Source organism: Protopterus annectens, chromosome 2.part0 (assembly GCF_019279795.1).
Source record: "Protopterus annectens isolate FY-2018-M chromosome 2.part0, PAN1.0, whole genome shotgun sequence".
Lineage (NCBI taxonomy): Eukaryota > Metazoa > Chordata > Ceratodontiformes > Protopteridae > Protopterus > Protopterus annectens.
Window position 1 is genome coordinate 350,558,532 of NC_056728.1, and position 22,111 is coordinate 350,580,642.

The 22,111-nt window shown below is 42.0% G+C and overlaps 1 protein-coding gene across 3 annotated transcripts in view; it reads right to left on the reverse strand.

Annotated features, from left to right (window-relative positions):
- SYK (spleen associated tyrosine kinase) overlaps positions 1–22,111 on the reverse strand; it is a 1,380,702-nt gene that overhangs the window by 180,374 nt on the left and 1,178,217 nt on the right. For all 3 annotated transcript variants that reach the window (XM_044060819.1, XM_044060818.1, XM_044060817.1), the window contains one exon: positions 7,303–7,405. In XM_044060819.1, coding sequence (XP_043916754.1) covers positions 7,303–7,405 — 103 coding nt within the window. The remainder of the gene's footprint in view (positions 1–7,302; positions 7,406–22,111) is intronic.

A 22,111-nucleotide genomic window follows, 5' to 3' on the forward strand; every position in this document is an offset into this window, starting at 1 on the left:
CAAGATCTATATTGGTTACTCTGAATCTAAGTGGGTGGATTTTGGTCAGGGAGGGTGTGAGCAGTGACAGGTCCAGTGTTTTTTAAGTAGTCTTTGGTGGCTAGTTTAAATTGTTTGGGGTTTGTCAGGTTTCTTATTTCTAGAGGGAGTTTGTTCCATGCAGTAGACAGGTGGTAGCCATAAGTTGCAGCCAGTCTTAGTTTTTAGTTTGTGAACCTTTAGTAAGTCTTGGGTTGCACTTCTGAGATGTCTGGTTGGAGAGTAATGTGAGATGAGAGATGATAGAGCTGGGCAGTAAGATGGTTGATATAGAATGGAGTGTATCATTTGGAGCTGAGATTGCAGTAGCAGGTGGGGTAGTTCAAGCCAGTTACAGAACAAGCATATTCCACTTTGACCATGTGAGTTTTCACTGGGTACTTCTTGCATTCCAAAGACATGCCTTAGGTGATTTTGAAGCATTCTCACTCACCTATAGATGTGCATGCACTGTGTGCATGATAGCATGCGTGCATCATGTGATATGATAATGCCTCTGTACGATTAGTTTATTTGCCTTGCAACCTCTGAGGACCATATAAGCTTTGACTCTCCATTCACCCTGAGATGGTTTAACTGGGATGATCAGAAAATGATTGAATTAACTCTTGATGGCTACAAGGACCTTGCTGGGTACTGCACCCAGCATAAATAAAAATGAAAAATGAGACTGAAAAAAATAAGATTTGTTATCCCTTCATTCTGTTAAAAGCTGGAAAAGCCACTATAGAATAAATAATAGTTCTTTGCATAAAGCAGGCTGCCAAGTGTTGTAGTTAAGAGGCTGCAATGTCTAAAACAGCATGTTTTTGCAATATACTACAGAACAAAGTAATATTCTCCTCTTCAGTGCATAAAAGTTTAAAATTTGATTACTACTAGTGAGGCATGTGTAGGGTAGGAGCAAAGCTGCACATATGAGGATGATATGGTAGGGTAGGAGCAAAGCTGTACACATGAGGATGATATGGTAGGGTAGGAACAAAGCTGCGCACATGAGGATGATATGGTAGGGTAGGAGCAAAGCTGCGCACATGAGAATGACATGGTAGGGTAGGAGCAAAGCTGCGCATATGAGGATGATATGGTAGGGTAGGAGCAAAGCTGCACATATGAGGGTGGTATGGTAGGGTAGGAGCAAAGCTGCACACATGAGAGTTGTATGGTTTATTTTGCCTCATAAAAGAGAACCATATTTGTCTCTCATACCAGATATCTGCTTTAATTAAAAAAAAGAAGTTATGTACTTACCCTAATGTTCCATCTGAGTTGTTGCTTTTCATTTGTCATCAACCTGATGGACTCAGATCCAGCACGGATCCAGCTCTGTAATATACTCCAGCATCAGATCCGAAATCCAAGCTCCTCCCCTAATCACAATGCCCTGCTCTCCCTCCTCACCTTAGATCAAGTTTGATGCAGAGCAGCACCAACCCCTAACAGTATAAAAAACATTTCTAACCTGACCAAAAAGGGGCACTGGTGCACATTGACTTAACTCCAGCCGAGAAGATGTCTACAGCTACCTCTGTCCAGTCAACTACACAGCCAAAAAGGAAAGGGGGGAAGGAGGGTGGGACGGTTGAAGACAAATGAAAAGCAAAATCTCAGATGGAACGTTATGGTAAATACATAAGTTCTTTACCTGGATTTGTTTTCATTTGATGTTCAACCTGTGGGACTGAGTTATCATGGAAGGATGTTCCGGAGCACAGTTGAGCCAAAAGATGACCTGCTCCTGGAAAGAATATCCAGTTTGTAATGGGAAATAAATGTATGCAAAAAGGACCAGGTAGCAGCAGAACAGATATCTTCAATAGGATCCCTGAACCAAAAGGCTGCAGAAGTAGATACTGACCTGGTGGATGCACCTAGACAGGACCCGGTAGAGACAAACTTTTGGAATGATAGGCCAAAGAAATACACCCAGAAATCCAATGAGCAAGAGTAACCTTAGAAACAGGCTTTCCCAGATGTGGCTTAGAGAAAGACACAAAAAGCTGATCCAACTTTTGCAAACATTTGTTTCTATGCAAATAGAAATGGAGCTGCCTGTAAACATCAAGTAAGTGTAATTTGTATTCCCCTTTGTTCTGGTACTTTGGGAAGAAAACTGGCAAATTAATAACTTGGTTAATGTTTGCTTTAGAAGCCACTTTTGGTAGGAAGGATAGGTTAGTCCAAAGAGACACTCTGTATTTATGAAAGATCACATAAGAGGGCTTGATAGATAATGCCTGTAGTTCAGAAAGCCTTTTGGCTGAGGTAATAGTCACTAAGAAAGTTGTCTTCCAAGATAAGAATTGTAAATGAACAGTGTCATCTGGTTCAAATGGCAGAGAAACCAATGCCTGTAAAACTACAGTTATATCCCAAGGAAGCATGAGGCTGAAGAAGAAAAGTACCCTTCAAAAAGGCCTTGGAAAGTTTAGACAAAGCCAAATTTTCACCCACATGAAAATTAGAAATCGCAGCCAACTGAACTTTAAAAATATGAGCTAGAAAATCCACAATTGCCAGGACTGGAGCTGTAAATGGATCCAGGCCATGCTGAGAAGCCCAGATCAAAAAATGTTTCCACTTGCTGGAATAGATCTTTCTAGTGGAAGCCTTATGAGCCACAATCAAGATCTTTTTGACAGGAGAAAAGAGCCCGGGAGTACTGGCCTTCAGGAAAACTGGAACAGCCAAGCAGTGAACTTCAGTCTGACTAAATCTGAGTGATGAACCCCTGACAGGTGCATGTTCAGATCCAGAATCAGATCCAGAGTCCTGGGAGGACACACTAGATGAGGCATCAGTGTGGGAAACCAAACTTGACGAGGCCAGAATGGGGCAATGAGGATGACTGAGTTTTTCATCTGTTGTGCTTTCTGAATAAAGTTGGGGCTCAGATGAAGACTAGGATAGGCATAAAGTAGATTGGAGGGCCAAGACTAGACCTGGAGGGGGGATCAGAGGGAAATATTCATGTTGGAAAGAGAGCCAAAGAGATCACAGCAAGGCTTTTGGAAGATCATGTTCGCTGCTGATGGATTCAGAGACCAGTCATAAGGCATCAGAATAATTCTGCTGTGCCTGTTTGCTAGAATGTTGGACTTCCCCAGAATGTGTGTTGCCACCAGAAAACAGTCAGAAGAGATTACCCACTCCCAAAATCTCATGGCCTTGCGGCAATGGGGATAAGATCTGGTTCCCCCTCTTTGTTGATGTACCAGACTACTGACATGTTGTCCATCTGGATGACAATCATCCCAGTAGCAAGAAGGCATGGAGAGCTTGTAACATCAAAAACACCACCCTCATCTCCAGGACATCGATATGCAAACTGGTCTCCAGGGAGGACCACGTGCCTTGGGCCATCTGTCCCATGCAATGCCCCCCTCCTAAGCAGGGAGGTGTCTATGGTCAGTGTGATTGAGGTGGAAAGAAGAACAAATAGGAGGCTCAGAAGAAGGTTTGGGGACTGAAGCCACCACTGAAGAGAGTCACGGCAAACTTGAGCAACCAGACCAGATACGACAATGGAAAGTTGAGAAGGGACCATTGAACCATTAAGGTCCACTGAAGAATCCTCATGTGAAGGCATGCGGTTGGTAGAAGGGTGATCGTGGCTGTCATGAACCTCAACACCCAAAGAACTTTACTTTCAGGGGGAAGATGGGTCTGAAGAATAGACACCAAAGGTATAATAACCTGTCTGGAGGCAGGAGCACCCTACCCTGTATCATATCCAACCAAGCACCTATGAAGTCCAACACCTGAAATGGTACCAGGTTTGACTTGGCTAGATTGATCATGATGCCCAGGGAAGGGGCTAGGAGGAGAAGACAATTCCTGGCCTGAATCAGTCAATGCCTGGAGGGAGCAGAAAGGAGCCTGTTATTCAGGTAGGGAAAGAACTGTAACCCAGGTGAGCTGCCAATAATGCCATCACTTTGGTAAATACCCGAGGAGAAGTGGCGAGTCCAAAGGTGGGCACTGTGAACTAAAAATGATTGGCTCCCAGCCGGAACTGGGGGAACCATCTGGAGTGTCTGTTCATCTTTACATGATTGTACGCATCCTGAAAGTCCACCAAGCACATCCAGTCATTCATCTGCAGAAAGGGAAGAATGGACTGTAAGGTGACCATCTGAATTTGTTTTGGCAACAGACAGGTTCATGGTATAAAGATCCAGGATGGGTCTTGTCCCCTGTTTTCTTTAGCACCAAAAGAACCTGGAATAAATGCTTGATCTGGGCTGGTCTGTGGAGATGGGCTGAACGACTCATTTTCTGAGCAGCCTGGCAATTTCTACATCTGCCTCCTCTTGTTGACTGGGTGGAACATCAGGGAGTTGTTTCGTCAGAGAGGTTGGATGAAGAAAGGGGAAGGAATATTATTTGCAGCACCCAGTGATCATTTGTGATGCACTCCCAGGCTGTTGGGTGCAGACATAGATGCCCCTGACTGCCTCCAGAGAAAAACAGTTGGGCAATCCCTCAGGATTGCTGAAAGGGTCTGTCCAAGAATGAATCTTGAGGGCCCTGGTTCTTTGAATCCTCTCTACCACTAGTGCGGTGTCTGTCATTTTCTCCACTGCCCTAGGGGAGGACTGACCATGAGTTCCCTAGGAAAATCCCTGAGACTTGCAAAACAACATCTTCTTGACTCCATGCTGATTCCTTGAAAAGGATCTTTTCAGAGTAGAGAAGTGGATCCTGAGAGCAGACAAGGTCTTCCTGTCTTTCTCACTCTGGATAAGAGTGTCATGAACAGTTTTGCCAAACAAGGTTGAACTGTCAAAGGGGGCATTCGTGAATGATGCCTTGAAAGGTTCTGAAAAAGCACAAAGCTGGAGCCAGGCATGCTGCCTAATGGCAATGCCTGTCCTGGCAGTCCTAGAAGCACCCTCAGTTGCATGAGAAAGCAGCCTCATGGACATGTTAGAAATTGTAGCTGGGGTGGCCATATGGAAGGAGAAATGCATCTTCTCCTCTGCTGACATGGACTCTGGGGCAGATTCAATGACCTCCTTAACCAGGTCCCTCAGCAGTCTGATAACATGGGCCAAATAGTTCAGTGCATGCAGAGCAAAGGTGGCTGAAGCATGCACTTGCTTTACAAAGCGGTCCATCACCCTAGACACCCTGTCTGGGGGCTGGACCAAGGGGCTCTCCTGAGCCAGTTCCTTCTTGGTGGCTGCCACAACCACCATGGCATTGACTGGGGAACCATTTGACCAATGGGATGTGTCCAAAGGAGCACTGAGAACCTTGTCAGGGCAATCAGGGATGGGCTCAACCATATCTGATTCCTTCCATGCCCTATGTCCTACTACAAATAAGATCCACCAAGGGATCTGTGGGGGGGGACACCCATGAAGTAGAAGGTCCTGTGCCAAATGCTTCCAGGAATACAGACTCATTGGGGTTGGGTTTGAGGATAGACCTCCCACCACTCTAGCGCAGGATTTCCATGATGGCCCCAAAGGAGACATCATCAGGGGGTAACCCAGGGGAAACCTCCCCTTCATCCAATTCTGTATCATCATTGAGAGATTCCAGTGGGTAATCTAAGTACCTCCTCTTGCACGTATGCTTCTGAGGAGCCTCTAAAGGGGGAAACTCTGGGTAAGACTTGAAAACTAAGGGGGATTCCTGAAGGGAAAACTGCTAGGGTGGTCTGGCAGCAGGATGTCCTTGAGGGGGCAGTAGAGATTACTCTGACCCAGAAACAGAAGGAGCCAGGGTGGAATCTGAGGACAAAAGTGTTAAGGTTCTCAAAGGAGCCAAGAGGATCCTCTCCACCACCTCGAATGTTGAAGCTGAGTGGACCCCAGAAGGCAGCACAGCTAGACCCAAAACTGTCAGTGTCAAACCCTGCCAGGCCATCACCCCATGCACAAAGGAGGGAGTTGGAGTTGAGCTTCTCAGTTTTGAAGCCCCAAGGGAGAGGGTCAACTCCAAAAGCCTTGCAGTCGCCACCAGCCCCTCGTAGCCAACGCCGAAACTACAGCTCCGTGAGTCAGTCCGCTCCAACGACATCAGAGCCAAACCACTTAATGTTACTGTCAGCATCAAGGTACCAGGAACAATTGGCCCCATTGCCTCAATACTCAGAAACCTTGGACCCAAAGACTTCAAAGCCAAAGGTCGGATCTGAGAAGGAGATATTGGAAGGAAACCAGACTGCATGCTCATGTCTCAGGAGGGGGGCAGAGCAGGCAAGACTCCAAGCTGGATCTGGGCCCAAAGAAACCTCAACATTATCCTGTCCACTTATGCTTCAGACAGGCTCCAAGTGGACCAGACAGAGGAAGCCACCGACCCCGGCCGAGAATGGCATTTAGAGGAGGCAGAGTCAGGAGACCTAGCCAGAGAACTCTCTGACTGTCTAGATTTAGTGGGCTTTTGAGCTGAAGAGGACCGCTTAGGAGATCTCTTCCTCAGCCGATCCCACTCCTTGTGTCTGACCTGCTCTCCATCCCCAGGCTCCTTGGCTGGAGTTTGAGTCCCTTAAGCAGGGGTGGTGGAAGAAGAGGCCTCAGTAGGTGAAGGAAGAAGACCCTTCAAGATAAGATTATTCCTCCTGTCAATAAGTGCACAGAGGTAGAAGCCCACACAAATCGAGCAGGATTAATCAAGATTGGGGACCCCCAAACACACTACACACACAGTGTGGGCATCTGACGGAGGAATCTTATGCCCACACTCTGTACACTTCTTGAACCCAGGCTTTGGAGCCTTGTCCATGGGAACATGGAAAAAAGTCAGGCACGCACAAATACACACTCTCAAAAAAGGACAGGAAAGAATGATAGAGGATAGAAAGATAGCAGGAAGATTTTTTTTAACTAACCAAAATCCCAATGCAAGGATAGGAGGGCAGAAAAGAAAGGGTAGGTTGAAGTAGAGAATAGGAAGATAAGACCCAAGAAAAGACTTTCAAACTATTGAAAAAAACCTTGGAGAAGCTTGGACCAACTGCAACCCATGCTGTTCAAAACAAGCGGCAAACAAGATCTGAGGGGAGGTGGGAGCGCAAGGCATTGTGGGTAGGGGAGGAGCTTAGATTTCAGATCCGATGCTGGAGTATGCACCCAAGCTGGATCTGTGCTGGATTTGAGTCCCCCAGTTTGAAGATGAAATGAAAAAAACAACTTCAGATCTGAACATTTTGGGGGCGCATGTTTTTCATACTCTGATTCAGAAAATTTACACACTTTGAACCATCATAGATAGTTGTTAAATTTAAAAAAATAAGATGTAAAGACTTACCTGTTGCACCTCCTGGTGTTCTTTTAGGTCGTGTCACATATGGGTTAAGGGAGGTTGCACTGAGGCTATGTTCAGTCGTCAAGCCAGCAGCAGGAGGCTGAAGCTAGAGGAAGGAGAAACAGTATGTTAAATGAGAAGCAAAGGCATGACTTGGCAATGGTATACATATAGGGGTCCCAATGATCAACAATGGAAAGCTTTCAAAGCTCATGCAGGTTGCATGCTAAAGCTTGTAGGCAGGAAAGAATGCATGACATGGTAGCGCAGCAATCAAAGTCCACCATTTTGATCACCAGATTGTTCAAAAAGTAGTAGTATCAAAGCAAATCATCAATCAATTTTATTATTTCTTTGCTCTTGAAAATCATTATAAATCAATATCAGATTTTACAATTGTTTACCTTTCCAAATAACCATTAGTGTTTCTGCTAAATGCTGTTTTTCAAGAAGAATGTATGGAAATTGGGCTACACTAATTAGCCTTGTGTAAATTTTCTCATAACCCTGATTTGCTTTTTTTATCACTACAGTAAAAAAAAAGATAAAAAACACCTCTAATAGCCTCATGGAAAACTTTGAAATACGGCAGATTCTTTTTTTTAAATCAAAAATACACTTTATTGTTACATCTGTAACAATGGCATCATAAAGCAAGAACACAACACACTTTTCACTAGTACTGTATTGACGTAAACCAAGAAAATGTTTGGATTCACAGACAAGTTCATCAAAGATGTGCAGCACTGAATGTCAAGGATCTCAGTGTGACACAGTCTGGAGTCTTCTAAGACAGGAATCAGGGTTCATATAGTGCCTGAAGTTTTATTAATGTCGTTTTTCCGTGAAGGTCCAGGAGAAAAGCTCCACATTTATAAATAGTACAATACATATGCAACATACGGATACAAATGTTGATGCAATCTCAGGTAAAACACAACATGAAAAATACATGTTATACATTTCACTAATACAATCATACAGTCTAGGTAGGAATAAGAAGATTAGCAGTATTGTGGCTGAAGGAAAGAAAACAAGTTATGTATATATATGGATTCACTATACAATCTCAAAATACTGAAATGTCGCATTTCAGTATTTTGAGACTGAATAGTCGAAAACCCATATACACAAAAACCCAAAATCATAAATACCACAACCGCGACTATTCACACACACACACAAACCAGGACATAATCACACACCCACACATACACCTACATAACTAAACAAACATAACAACTCACACAAACACACCTAACCTACCTATAATAAGGGAGGCAAGCCCCCTGCACCCACACACCCCCCACGTATATATTCTAACTCCGAGGTCGCACTAAACACACAAACATACAAAAAACACCACCGCACACACTCACACACACTAAAATCCCCACCAAATATTCTCAAACACACAACACTTACCTGAAACCCCAGATAAATCCACAAACCACACCACAGGTCACAAATGCGACACCACGATAGTGGCAGATTCGACATTTGCAGATTCGGCATAGTGCTGTTTCGAGTAACTGCACTTTCCACTATTCAGTCTCGACGTACTGAATTTCGACATTTCAGTACATCGAGATTGTCTAGTGTATATATATATATATATATATATATATATATATATATATATATATATATATATATATATATATATACTTAGTAGGGTATACTATTCAAATACAAAAATAATTAGCTGTTTTCTTTTAGCTGTCTTACGGCATCTATTTCCTAACCAGGGTTTGTGCAAGAGCAGGTCCAGGGTGTTAGTAGTTGTTCTGATATTTGATTGCAGGGAATTCCAAGTTTTGGCAATGCAGTTTGAGTGAAACTCCAGCTGCTTTGTTAGGTTTGGATATATTTAAGAAGGATTTGTTAGTGGTATGCAATACCCTGTTATTGGAGCAGTGTATTAGTTGATTTTAAAGTACTGATGTTTTTTCTGGCTGATCTACTATTTGACGGGCGAAGGTCAGTTGATTATAAGCAAGTAGATTTGGTAGTCTGAGCTGAGATAGTCGTTTTAAAGCCAAACAATGATGGGATCTGAAATTTAATTCTGTGGCAAACTTTGTGATTTTATTATAGCAGGTTTTGAGTTTGGCTTCATCAGATTTCTCAATATTTGTGAGAATTTATGAGGCGTATAGTAGCGTAGAGGTCAATGACTACTCCAAGTATTTTTGTTTGGGGAACATGAGAACTAATTGTATGGCTTGATGATGATATATTGAATGGTGGGGGGTCTGCAGCTCTAGTTGGATAGAAGAGCATGAGTTTTGTTTTGTTAGGGTTAATTATAAGTTGTGCATTGTTTAGCCAAGATTCGACTGCAACTGAATGACTGCTGAGTGATTTTTTTGGAATTTTTGTAATGTTGGGGTGGCACAAATCAGGGTGGAATCACCTGCATATTGAACTACAGAGTTAAGTGGGGTGACAGTATGCAGATTGTTTGTAAAGATAATAAAAAGGAGAGGACCCAGAATAGCTATATGTGATACTCCCAGGGTTTCAGGCAGTAGTGAAGAGAGATTTTGTTGCTATTTTAGAGCTTGCTGGTGACCAGTTAGATATTGCTGGAACCAAGTAAGTGCAGAATGGCTACGTTTATGTTCCAAAAGTGTAGATTAGAGTTTAGAATGAGAGGCAATATCAAAAGCTTTGGACAGATCAGGAAAGGTGGAGGAAACTAAATTGCCTTCATTAAGATGGTGGTTAATAATGTTAGTAAAGTTAACAAGGGCAGTGGTGGTACTGTGATTAGGATGGAAACCATGCTAGGTGTCAGACAGAAGATTGGTGGTTATTAGACAGTTTAAGATTTGTGAATGGACGCATCTCTCAGGTATTTCTGATAATGATGATAGTGTAGCTATTGGCCCATAATGTGATTATTGTGTCGAGTTTTCATCTTTACATATAGGGATGATATATGATACTTTCCAAATTTTAGGGACTTGTTCTGAAATGGATTGATTTATTAATATGGATACTGGATAAGATATTGCTTCTGCAGCAAATTTTAGATATTCGGTAGGTAGATAGTTGGCAGCAAGAGTATTAGTTTAAACCTTTTGAGATATTTTACTATGGTGTTTATTGGGACAGGTTGGAAAGAGAAGTTATTGGGATCAAGCGTGGGTACTATATGAGTCTGGGTAGGAGAAGAGCAATTATTGTTTGTGAGGGCTAGTATGGATTCAATGAAGTATCTGTTAAACTGTGAGGCTGTGCTGTCTTTAGTATGGTGAGTGTTGGGGAGGGAGTGCTAACTTGTGGTGGCTGTAGGATTTTTTTGATGGAAACCCGGAATATGTCTGGGTTTCTTTGATTTTTTGATTAGATACTGCTATTGTAGCTTATTTAGTTGTGTCTAATATGTTTTTTAGATTTATTTCATAATTCTACATATGTTTATTAGTTGTACTTCTGTCACTTATCACTAGCTTTTAACAGAGATTTTGTTTGGTTAGCCAGGGGGTATACTTGCATTTTATCCTTATTGTTCCTGAGGGGGTCAAGATGTTTAGGATATTGAGGAAGGTTGAGTTAAAGTAATCAACTGTAGTATATAAAGGGACATTTTTGAGTAGTGGCCAATTGCATTTTTTTTAACTAATTAAGAAGTCTTAGGGGATACATTTTTTCTTATCTTGGATTTGGTTGCAGGTGGTAAGTTTTTGTGGATTTATTCAGTGTCAGAGAATGTAAACAGGAATACGGTCACTGAGGCTGACTGGGGGACAGGCAGACAGTAGCAATAAATTCAGCCCATTTGTAAGGATCCAGTCTAGGATTGAATGTTTATTTGATGTTTTGTCTACTCTAATGTAAGTTTGGATTGTTTGTGAGAAACCATGTAGGTTAATGTGGTCAGAGGGATTTTGAGCGCTATAGGAGAGGAGTGCAAGTCCACATTAAAGTCATTCATTATAATTGTTTCCTGAGGGAGGGATGTTGCTGTCCAGTTTAGGATGTGTTCTAGAGTAGTTAGATTGTTCCCAGGTGGGATGCAGGCTGCCACTACGTTCAACTGTTTCTTTGGATTAATTGTTAGTTTAGTAAACAGTATTTCAGTGTTGTTAAAATTTGGGATGGTTAAGTCTAAAGTTTCTAACTTGAGATTGTTTTTGTATAGGAAGATGATACCACCCCACCTCTTTCGTGTTGCCTGTCTAACTTATGTATATTGTATCCTGGGGAAGTATTTCTTTGCTAGAAATGTCTGTTTTTAGCCAAGTTTCTGGAATAAGGGCTCTATCTGGAGTATATAGAGCAAGAGTGGCATGCAAATCTTGAATTTTGCTCATGACACTTCTGAGATATATATTAAGTAGTAGTAAGTCAGTACTTTTTCTGGGGAGAGTTAATAGTTGTTGGGACTGGGTTGGGGTGTGAAGATCTAGATGGGTTGGATTGGTTTGGGGGCCAGGGCTGGGGTGAATATCCCCACTAAGTATGACCTGTGATGTCTTCTCTGGCCCAGTGGTACAAGGTTTGATTCCTTCAGCTTCCATTGTATAACTCTGTGACTGATATTTATTTATTTATTTACATTTGTTTACCGGGAAATTCCAAATGGATATTACGTATTTTGATATAAACTTATCATATTTCTGTATAACACTAGGATAAGATTGTTGTGTGAGTAAGGTAAATGATACATGGTTTATGTTTGTGGGATTATAGTTGGTGCTATCATTAAATTTATATGCTTTAATTGTAGTGGGTCTGGGAAGGGGGTAGTGTATGTAGATTGTGTGTTAAGTTCTGTATGATAGGTTATGTGAGCTGTAGTCTGTAAAGTGGAGTGTTTAGGAGATTAAGTGTAGCAGAGTTATGGGTACAAGTGGCACTGGATAGGTTTAGAGGAGGAGTCATGCTATCAAAGTGGGCATGACAAGGGAGCAATGTCACAGCAACTGTGTGTGAGTGTGCATGAGGCTGTGAGAGGCCATGAGTTGTGAAGCATCGCAGAGCTGCCACATGCAGTTGCAGACAGGACAAGTTGGGGTTCACCAAGTAAAGTACCAATCCAGTTCATCACACAAAGCGAACAAGAAATGGGGAAATAGCAAAGTTAAAATGGGGAAATAATCAGAAAAAGCACACAAGGGTAACCATAATGAAAAAGTGTGGTGTGTGTGTGTGTGTGTGTGTGTGTGTGTGTGTGTGTGTGTGTGTGTGTGTGTGTGTGTGTGTGTGTGTGTGTGTCTGGGGGATAGTAGGACACATTTTTCTTTTTTTGCAAGAAAGGCTCCCATTTTCAGAGGATAAAAGGTTAACAAAGTTGGGGAAGTTGGTGGGGAATAATTGGGAGATGCACACAGACAAATATAAAATGCAGACATATACAACTAGGGGTGGAAGTGGCACAAAAGATGGGGCCATCATTGGCTGGGCACATACTGAGAGGTGAACACTTGATGATGGGAAAGACTGGACAGAAATAAAGTAGGGGGGAGTTACAGACAAGGCAGGGTAAACAGGCATGGGACATAGTGCAGGGTACATGACAAATGCCACATCAGCCCAGAGGCCAACCTACACAGAATCATGAATGATGCTCTGTGCAGGCTGAGACAATGGGGGCCTGAGGGTCAGAGCTTGCCAGTCAAATTAATCAACCTGCCATGATAGAAAGTATCCCATGGACATGAGGTGTGCATTCAGCTGACTGTGCAGCAGAGGCAGGGTGACTTTTGAGAACCCCTCTGGGCCACTGTCAAGAAGAGGATCTTTTATTTCATTTTTAAGCAGTGGCCACAGAGACCATCAATAAGCCTCCAGGCCACCTTCAGCAGTGTAACTACTGCCACCTACTGATAGGCAGGTCTGATGCCCATTGATGTTAAAGTATCAGAGGCATTGACCAACATATGTTGAGATGACTGCTACAGCCACTGCTACACCATGACCTGCAGAAAGAACAGGGAATAAAAAGAAAGAGCTCAGTAGTACACACGAGTATCATGTTTTATGAAAGCTGTGCAGTGCAGTACTGTACATGGTGTATGCACCCTTCATCGGAAGAGGAATTCTTGCTTCCTGAGGCATGTCTCTGTGTCCACTCTCCACTCCTCTGCCATTGTAAGACAAAGTACAGGAAGCATATTGCAATGCTGTAACTGGTAAAGGAAAAAAATGGGGGACAAATCTGTGCACACAGTAAAACCATGGGTGTATCTCCCATACTTCTGCTTCCCACTGGCTAAGCAGGTTGGGGTGATGTTACTTTAGGTGACTATACTAATACCTGCACCAAAATGGATAATAACAGTGGCATCAGTCATTGCCCTGGCATGGTTGTGCAAGGCATAAACCTTGTACAAACAGCAATTACAATAGCCTGTAAGTCACTGTGATGGAAGAACAAGAAAATCCTGATTTTCCTTGGACATCACAGAGAAACCTTGCTTTTCCAAGGACATGGAGCAGTCATAGTCACTCAGATAGATCCAATCCAGGAGCAATATGCTAACCATAGGAGTATGGACACACATTCATAAATCACATAATATGAATGAGGCACTACAAAACAGGTATGTAGTGCAGACTCATGGCACTATGAGCTTCACTGATGTCATACAAAAGTATAACATGCACAGTCATGGCTGATGTAAATTCCCTCATTAACATAACGCCCATACTATGAGCCCCAAAGTAGTGTGATAAAAAGTGGCATCACTTTTTGCAAGAAAATGCATTAATAAGAGCAACTGTGGAATCAGGGTGGTACTGCAGAAAGACAATGGACATTGAAATGGGCAACACCAGCATGATGAGGAAAGACAAGACAATTGTAATGTATCTCTGCACTGCGCTGAACAACCATGAAACATAGCTGTAAAAGTGTCATACAGGAACAGCTGTATATGAGCCTGTGAATGTACCACAGACTCTCATGCCTGGCTGTCATGAGGGCCACATCAGAGTCAATGTGCACAGAAGACAGGAGATGTTGCATAAGGCAGCATGTCCCACACAATGGAGGTAAAGAATGGCAATTTATGTTGTGGGGGGAGGGTAGGTAAGCAGTGTATTACAGGGATTTGTTATGCTGAAACAGGATGGGGTATCATGATAGCAACCCCATAGCTGCAGTATGTTTTGGAAAATAGGTTCATAGATTCATAGGTGGTTACTGGGCTATTGACCCAAAGATCTTTATAAGCCAGCCATGTGTACCAAATATAAAACTAGAGAAACCCAATATAAAGTATCTTGCTAAAACCTAAGATCTTAGTTAGTTATGACTGCCCATATCTAGGAGGGTCATAAGGTGGTGAAATCCCCAGCAGGAATTTATGGTTTCCCATCCAGTTATTCAGGCTATGCTTAAACAGGATCATAGCAGGGCTCTGTTTGATGTGAATTGGTAGCCTATCCCAGAGGAGTGGCAACCTCTGAGAGACATAGCTGTCTCTCCAGCAGGACCTATTTATGTCACAGGCCAGATTAAGGTCCCTGGAGTGGGTGACCCTTGTCATGTGCAGCATTTCTATTAGGTTTGGACCTGAGATTGTTCTGTAGGCCAGGCACAAGTCTCCCCCTAAGTCGTCTGTATGCTAATGAGTACAGTGACCGTGACTTCAGTCTGTCAATGTATGACATGTGCTGGAGAACCTGAATTTTTTTGGTTAGAAATCTCTGAGTTCTCTCATGTTGCTGCAAGTGCCTGGTAAGATACATACCAAAAGGAGCATTGTATTCAATTATTGGCCTGATGAGGGTCAAGTACAGGAGAGTTATGACCTCTTTTGCTCTTGAGGCAATGCTTTTGCTAATGAGGTGTGCAACATAGAATGCTTTCCTTACCACAGTAGACACATGGTGGTCCAAATTTAGGCTAGAGTCAACTTGCATATTCAAGTCTCTCACTACTGAGTTGTTACTTAGGGTTTTATTATTTTTATGATAGTCTGCAGAGATTATAATTTTTAACAAAGGGGACAGTAATGCATTTTTTAGCATTGAATTTGAGTACATGGCTTTGGCATCATTTGGGGATTCAATGATTGCACCTAATTTGCAGTCATCAGCCAGCTTAGTCAGCCACAGCCCCTCTGTTTTGGCCTGAACATTTGAGAAGTATATTACAAATAATAGGGGGTCCAGCACTGACCCCTGTGAAACCCCACTGGTGACAGGTCTGTTGGATGAGGTAAAGTCCACAACTTTGACTAAGTGTGATCTGTTGGTGAGCCATTTAGCCATATACCTAATGACATAAGGGTTGATATTCAACTGGGAGAGTTTATCAATGATGCCCAAATGTGGGATTGTGTCAAAGGCCTTGGCTAAGTCAAGGTAAGATATATGCACAGATTTGCATTTGTCTCTGGCTCTGCTGAGGTTTTTGAAGAAGTCCACCAGGTTTATCAGGCATGACCTGCCTTTGGCAAAACCAAACTGTGTCAGATTAAGGGTTTGGAGATCACCTGGTATATCCTTATTTATAAGGTCCATGATGATTCATTCAATGGCATTACAGATAAGGCTGGTTAAGCTTATGGGTCTGTAGTTCCCAGGGTCTGTTACTGTACCCCTTTTATGAAGGGGATGACGGTTCCTATTTTCCGTTCAGCATGGACAAAACCAGGACTCGGGCTGTGGTTGAACAGAATACCTAATGGAGTTGCTATTTCATGTTTTAGACCATTTAAAATGCAATTTGGTATGCCATCTGGTCCCATAGAGGCTGTGTTTTTGGCCTTAGAGAGAAAATTAATGACTTATGCTTTGGAGAAGCAAGGTAGGGGGAAATGTAGAGGGAATGTCTGGAGTGGACAGAGGGGTGAAATTTTTGCCAAACCTGTGTCAGCTAATAGGTTAGCTATTTTTGCAGGATCAGAGTGTGTGATGCCATTAACAGCTACTTCAGCACACATCTGGGTCTTACCTTTTAGGTTACGGATATAGCTGAAGATTCCTTATGGCTATCCTTAGCTATGGTTGCTAATTTTTTTTTTGAAGTTGCCTTTAGAGGATTTTACAAGTTGTCTTATTTGTTTGTTCAAGCAGAGGAGGGTTTTCTTCCAGTGCTGGGATCTCTCTTTTTTATTCATAGACAAAAACTTCTTCCTCTTGTTGTATAATTTATTAATGCTAGATGTCCACCAGGAAGGCTTCTTTTTTCCTGAGGATCTTGTTTTGATCCTATCAGGAAAAGCAGCATCAATACATTTGTGTATATCTTAATATAGTTTTCAATGTCATCTGTAGGAACAGGAGCTTGGAAGTTATTTATGCCATCTCTTAGGAAGGTATAATTAGCTCTGGTGAAAATGTTTAGCTTGATTTTTACCTAAGATGGGTTTAGGTGTTATAGATACTTCAAATGTGACTAATTTGAGATCATATTTAACCAGTGAGGGTCCTATACTTACGGTGGTGCAGTGGTCACCCATGTTGGTGAGGAACAAGTCGAGATTATTTGAGCCCCTTGTTGGGTTGTATACTATTTGTTCCAGGGCATTAATGTTAACAAAGTCCAGGAACCTTTGTACAAGCATGTTGGTAGTTGTATACGTTTCCCAGTCAATGGAGGGGGTAGTTAAAATTGCCCCTGACTAGAGTGTTTGTTTGTAATTTGATTGACTCAAGTAGGTCCAAATAAGCAGCATGGATACCATGGTTCATTGAAGGGGGCCTATAGCTAATGATGACTAGAAAGGGGGTCTTACCCACAGTTAGCTGAACTTGGGAGTAACTCCATGGAGTTTTCCTGTCTAACCAGTCTAGAGGGGTATTTATCTTTGATGAAGATAGATACTCCTCCTCCTTTGGTTCTCACACATTCACAGAGGTGGAGGAGCTCCTGGTGTTCCTATCTGGAGATGAGGAATATACCCTGATACTCAGTGCTGGTCTAGATGTGGGAGCTGGGATGGTGATGAGTGCACAAGTGATTGCTGGCAATGCACTAGGTTGGTACTTGCCATTACATTGTTTTATGTACAGTGTGGTGCATGCCAGGCAGGACTTATTTATCAGGATGCTCCTGCAAAACTATTTATCAAAGACTCTTCTGCAAAACTCATGGTAGATGAATTAGCCATGTGCTAAACTCATAGAATGGGTTAGATAGTACTTGCATAACTTTATTCTTTGTTGCTTGTCTCATGGTTAATAGTCGGGTACTAGACATTACCTCTTTGCCAGTGCTGTGATGTAGTAAGCCTACCTCTGCCTCACATATGATAGACCCTGCTGGGATGGTTCCCTGCTGCTAAAGATGCCATCCCACAGCTTTTTTATGCAACATGATACACATTACAAATAAATGGCTGCACTGCAAGTCTTCCCTAAATATTTCAGTGCCCCACTAGGTGCAGGTAGGGAGCAGAATTAGCACTTAAGTATACTGAACACCTAGTTAACAGCATTCTATGTCTCTGTATGCACAGTACTGCATTATTATCTCTGCTATGCTCTGGGGTTTGCAAATAGCAGACATCATTCATGGTTCCACCGCATCCCCTGCAACACCCAACAATGGCACCATTTTATATGGCCTGAAACCTAAATGCACGGTGATCGTATACAGCTGGCTCTCTCCTCAACTATTTTAGTACCTACCAAATAGATGACCTCGTGAAATTTCAACTGGCATGAATTATTGTTACAAATTTGTTGTGTCAAATATAAAAATCATGTGAACTGCTTACGTGGTGCACAGAGACGTGTAGCTAAGATGCGACAAAGGGGGCATGATCAGCAGATGCCATTTGGTCTTTAGTGCATTATCAGCATTTAGAAATTAATGCTGGTATTGCATTTGCTATCAGAACTGAAGCATATATGGTATAAACTGTAGAACCTTGAAAACGTAAAAAAGTACTTAATTCATTCTTAATAATGAAGACTTATTTGAAAAATTAGGTGATAGACCTAATTTTGTATATAAAAGAGGGAGTAACTTGAAATCAATCCTTGAAAATAACAATAGTTACAGTAACAATAATAATAAAAAAACTAAATTTAAAGGATGTATGCAGTGTGGATTGTGCAAATACTGTCAATTTGTTAAAAATTGTAGTACTTTCCAGATAGGTGGTATTAAATATTATATTAATGGTAATCTTAACTGTACTTCTAGGTCTATAGTTTATCTGGCATTATGTAATTGCCGTGAAGCATATTATGTAGGTAAAACGGACCGTAGACTTCGTGACAGATTATATGAGCATCTGTATGCAATAAGAATGAGGAAATGTGAAAATGCCCTGGCAAAACATTGTGAAAAACATGAGGGACATAGTTTCAGTTTTATGGCCATTGTTACAGTACCATCTACTTTAAGGGGAGGACCTATTAACATTCTTTTAGAGGTCCGTGAGTTGGAATGGCAATTGCGACTGAACTCTTTTTGTTTTCCAGGACTGAATGAAAGTTGTAATATTTCATGTGTTTTAAAGATGAGGAATTATTTGAGACACAAAAAGAATAAATGTCCATCTTAACTCTATTGTTAGTTAACAACTATGCCCATATATAGGGTCAAGATTTGGGAAATTATTTGGGAAGTTAATTTCATGTTCCAACTTTCATATACACATATATTAATAAGTAATCATATACTATTTTTAGTGAAGTACTATAGTAGTTCAGGTATGTTACATGGTTACAAGTCAACAACTGGTGATTGGCTTTTTATGTTATTTATTACTTTTTCCTATTTATTGTATTATACTTTTATTATTTTCTAGATATTTAATATATTAAATATAATAGTACCCACTTTATCCACTCATTGTATATTATAGTATTCATATTAAGAATGTTTAATAATAACCTATTTTACAAGTAATTTAATGTTTTTAATTGAATATATATTTGATGAGTTTTAATTAATTGCCATAAGGACCTCAACTTATGCATACATGCAGCGTGGTTGTGGAGTAATGTTTCTTTAAATGTACCTTTCTCTTGTACCACGTCACACAATCTCCATGTACTTATGTGGCGGTTTTTTTAAAAATGTTTGTATTCTGAGGAAGCTGTGGTGTTACTACGGCAAAAACGCTCTTGTTTTTTGTTTTAATAAAAGCGTTATTTGGATTTTCTATTCAAGTTATTTGTAGAACTTATAATCAGAGCCTTGCTATACTAGTTTGGAAGTTGGCGTACTTTTTTACGTTTTCAAAGTTTGTTTACTTGTGGAGTTGTACCATAAACTGTAGAACCTGCTTGTTACATTTGTAGCAAGTGGTTTACTATAGTTCAAAAGAAAAGAAAATAAAAGATCTTTTTTTCCTGGGATGTGTGTTTGGGACTTTTTGGGGGTCCTCAAATAAGAGGGGACATTTTTTATCCTTTTATTTCTACTATTCAACTTAAAAAAGTTGATAACAGAGTACCAGGTTGGGAAATAGGTTCATAGGTTCATAGGTAGGTACTAGGCTATTTGGCCAAAGGCATTTATAAGCCTAGCCAGAATGTGTTGGGTTTCGCCGCCCCCTTAGATTAGTTCCCTGTGCCTCTGTCCAGCAGAGCCACTGAAGTGATCCCCAGGGTAAACTTTCTGGTTCCCAACCACTCGTCAAGGTTTCTCTTGAAGAGTGTTATTGAGGAGCTCTGCGTAATGTAGATTGGAATCTTGTTCCAAAGCATGGGAAGTCTCTGGGACAGGAATCTATCCCTCCAGCCCGTCCTATTTATTGTTGTGGTGAAGTTTAGACCCCTAGAGAGTGTGGCTTCAGGGGATATGGTTTTCTTTAGGTGGAGCATGTCCATCAGTTCTTGGTTTGACATGGCCTTGTATGTCAGGCAGAGATCACCTCTGAGTAGGCAGTATGCAACCGAGTACAGCTGGAGTTTCTTCAGTCGAGCTGCATAGGGCATCTGTTTGAGGCCAGTGATCCTCTTGGTAAGGTACTTCTGTGGACTTTCCAGCTGTTGCAGGTGCCTTGTAAGGTACATCCCAAATGGGGCATTGTACTCTATGATGGGTCTGATGAGTGATGAGTAGAGGGGCACAATGACCTCTTTTGATCTGGATGCGAACCCTTTTGTGATTAGGTGGGCCACACAGAAGGATTTTCTAACCACTTTGGCAATGTGATTATCAAAGGAGAGATTACTATCTACTTGGGTCCCCAGATCCCTTATTATGTCTTCCGTATTTAGGTGACTACCACCTATGTGGTAGTTTGTGGGTACTTTGTTTTTTCTAAAGGGGATGACTATGCACTTTTAGGCATTTAGCTTGAAGCCATGATTTTGCACCAGGCATCCATCTCAGTGAGACCCTTTTGGAGGATGTCTGTGTCAGCTGGAGGGTCAATTATACCCCCTAGTTTGCAGTCGTCTATGAACATGGTCAGCCATAGTCCTCCTGTGCTTGCCTGTACCTCTGAGAAGTATATACCAAACAGCAGGGGTCCTTGGACTGAGCCATGGGGAATGCCACTCGTAACCGGTTTAGAGTTGGACCTAGCACCCGTAACTCTCACCATGTGGGTTCAGTCCGTGAGCCAGTTGGCAACCCATCTTGTGACATAGGGATTTATGTTCAGGCTAGTGAGATTGTCTATAATACCAGAATAGGGAATGATGTCGAAGGCCTTTGCGAGGTCTAGGTAGGCTGTGCGTACCACCTTTCCATCATCTATAGCCTTGGTAACTGTCTCAAAGAAGTCCACCAGGTTTAGGAGGCATGATCTGCCCTTAACAAAGCAAAACTTGGTAGGGTCCAGTGTTTCGAGGTTCCCAATGTCTCTGTTAATGAGTTCCATGATGATGCACTCCATAGCCTTGCAGACCAAGCTAGTCAGGCTTATAGGGTGATAGTTCCCAGAGTCTGTTGTGGCTCCACCTTTGTGGAGCGGAATAACCGTGGCTGTGCACCACTCTATGGGTACGTAGCCTGTGGAGAGGCTGAGTTTGAAGAGTGTGTTTAGGTGAGGGGTTAGTTTGTCTTTGAGCTCATGTAGGACACAGCCTGGGATACCATCCAGTCCCATTGATGCTGTGTTTTTGGCTTTGGAGAGGGCTGTTTTAACCTGAGTGTCTGTGATTTCAGGGGCTCTACATTCTTCTGGTATGGTTATGGGCCCTTTTGGGGGTGAGAGGGGGTGAAGTTTGCACTGAACCTGTCTACCAGGATGTTGGCGATATTGGTTGGTTCAGTGTATTTTGTGCCATTCTGCACTAACTCTGAGCAGATCTGAGCATTGTCACTTAGATTCTTGACATACTAAAGAATGCCTTGTGGTTATCTTTGGAGTCCTTGGCAATTTTTCTTTTGAAGCTCGCCTTGGATTATTTTATGAGGGATTGTAGTTTCTTGCTGTTACTGATCAGGGATGTCTTCCCTTCTTGGAATTTTACTCTCTTCTGTACTAATTTCCTCCTTCTATTGTATAGCTTGTTTATGGCAGGGGTCTAGCAGACTGGTTTCCTTTACTTGTTGGAGTGAGTCTTGGTTTTGCTTGGGATAGCACGATCCATTCATTCTTGTAGGTGCCCGTAGAATGTATTAGTAAAGGATTTTGCAACTTGGACAGCATTATCCTTTAGCATGGGGGCTTTGAAACATTCCACCTAGGTCTTAAGTAATGTGAGGTTTGCTTTTGAAAAGTTTTTTGCGGTGGTTTCCTTGTTCGGGAGTGGGGGCGGAATGTGGATATCCAGAGTGATTTGTTTATGGTCAGATCTAACCAGCGAGAGGTTGACCTCCGGTGTGGAACACCAGTCGCCCATGTTGGTGATGACCAGGTCCAATATGTTGTCACCTCTGGTGGGAGTGTTGACCAGTTGATCCAGGGAATTTGAGTTTATAAATTCTAGGAAATGT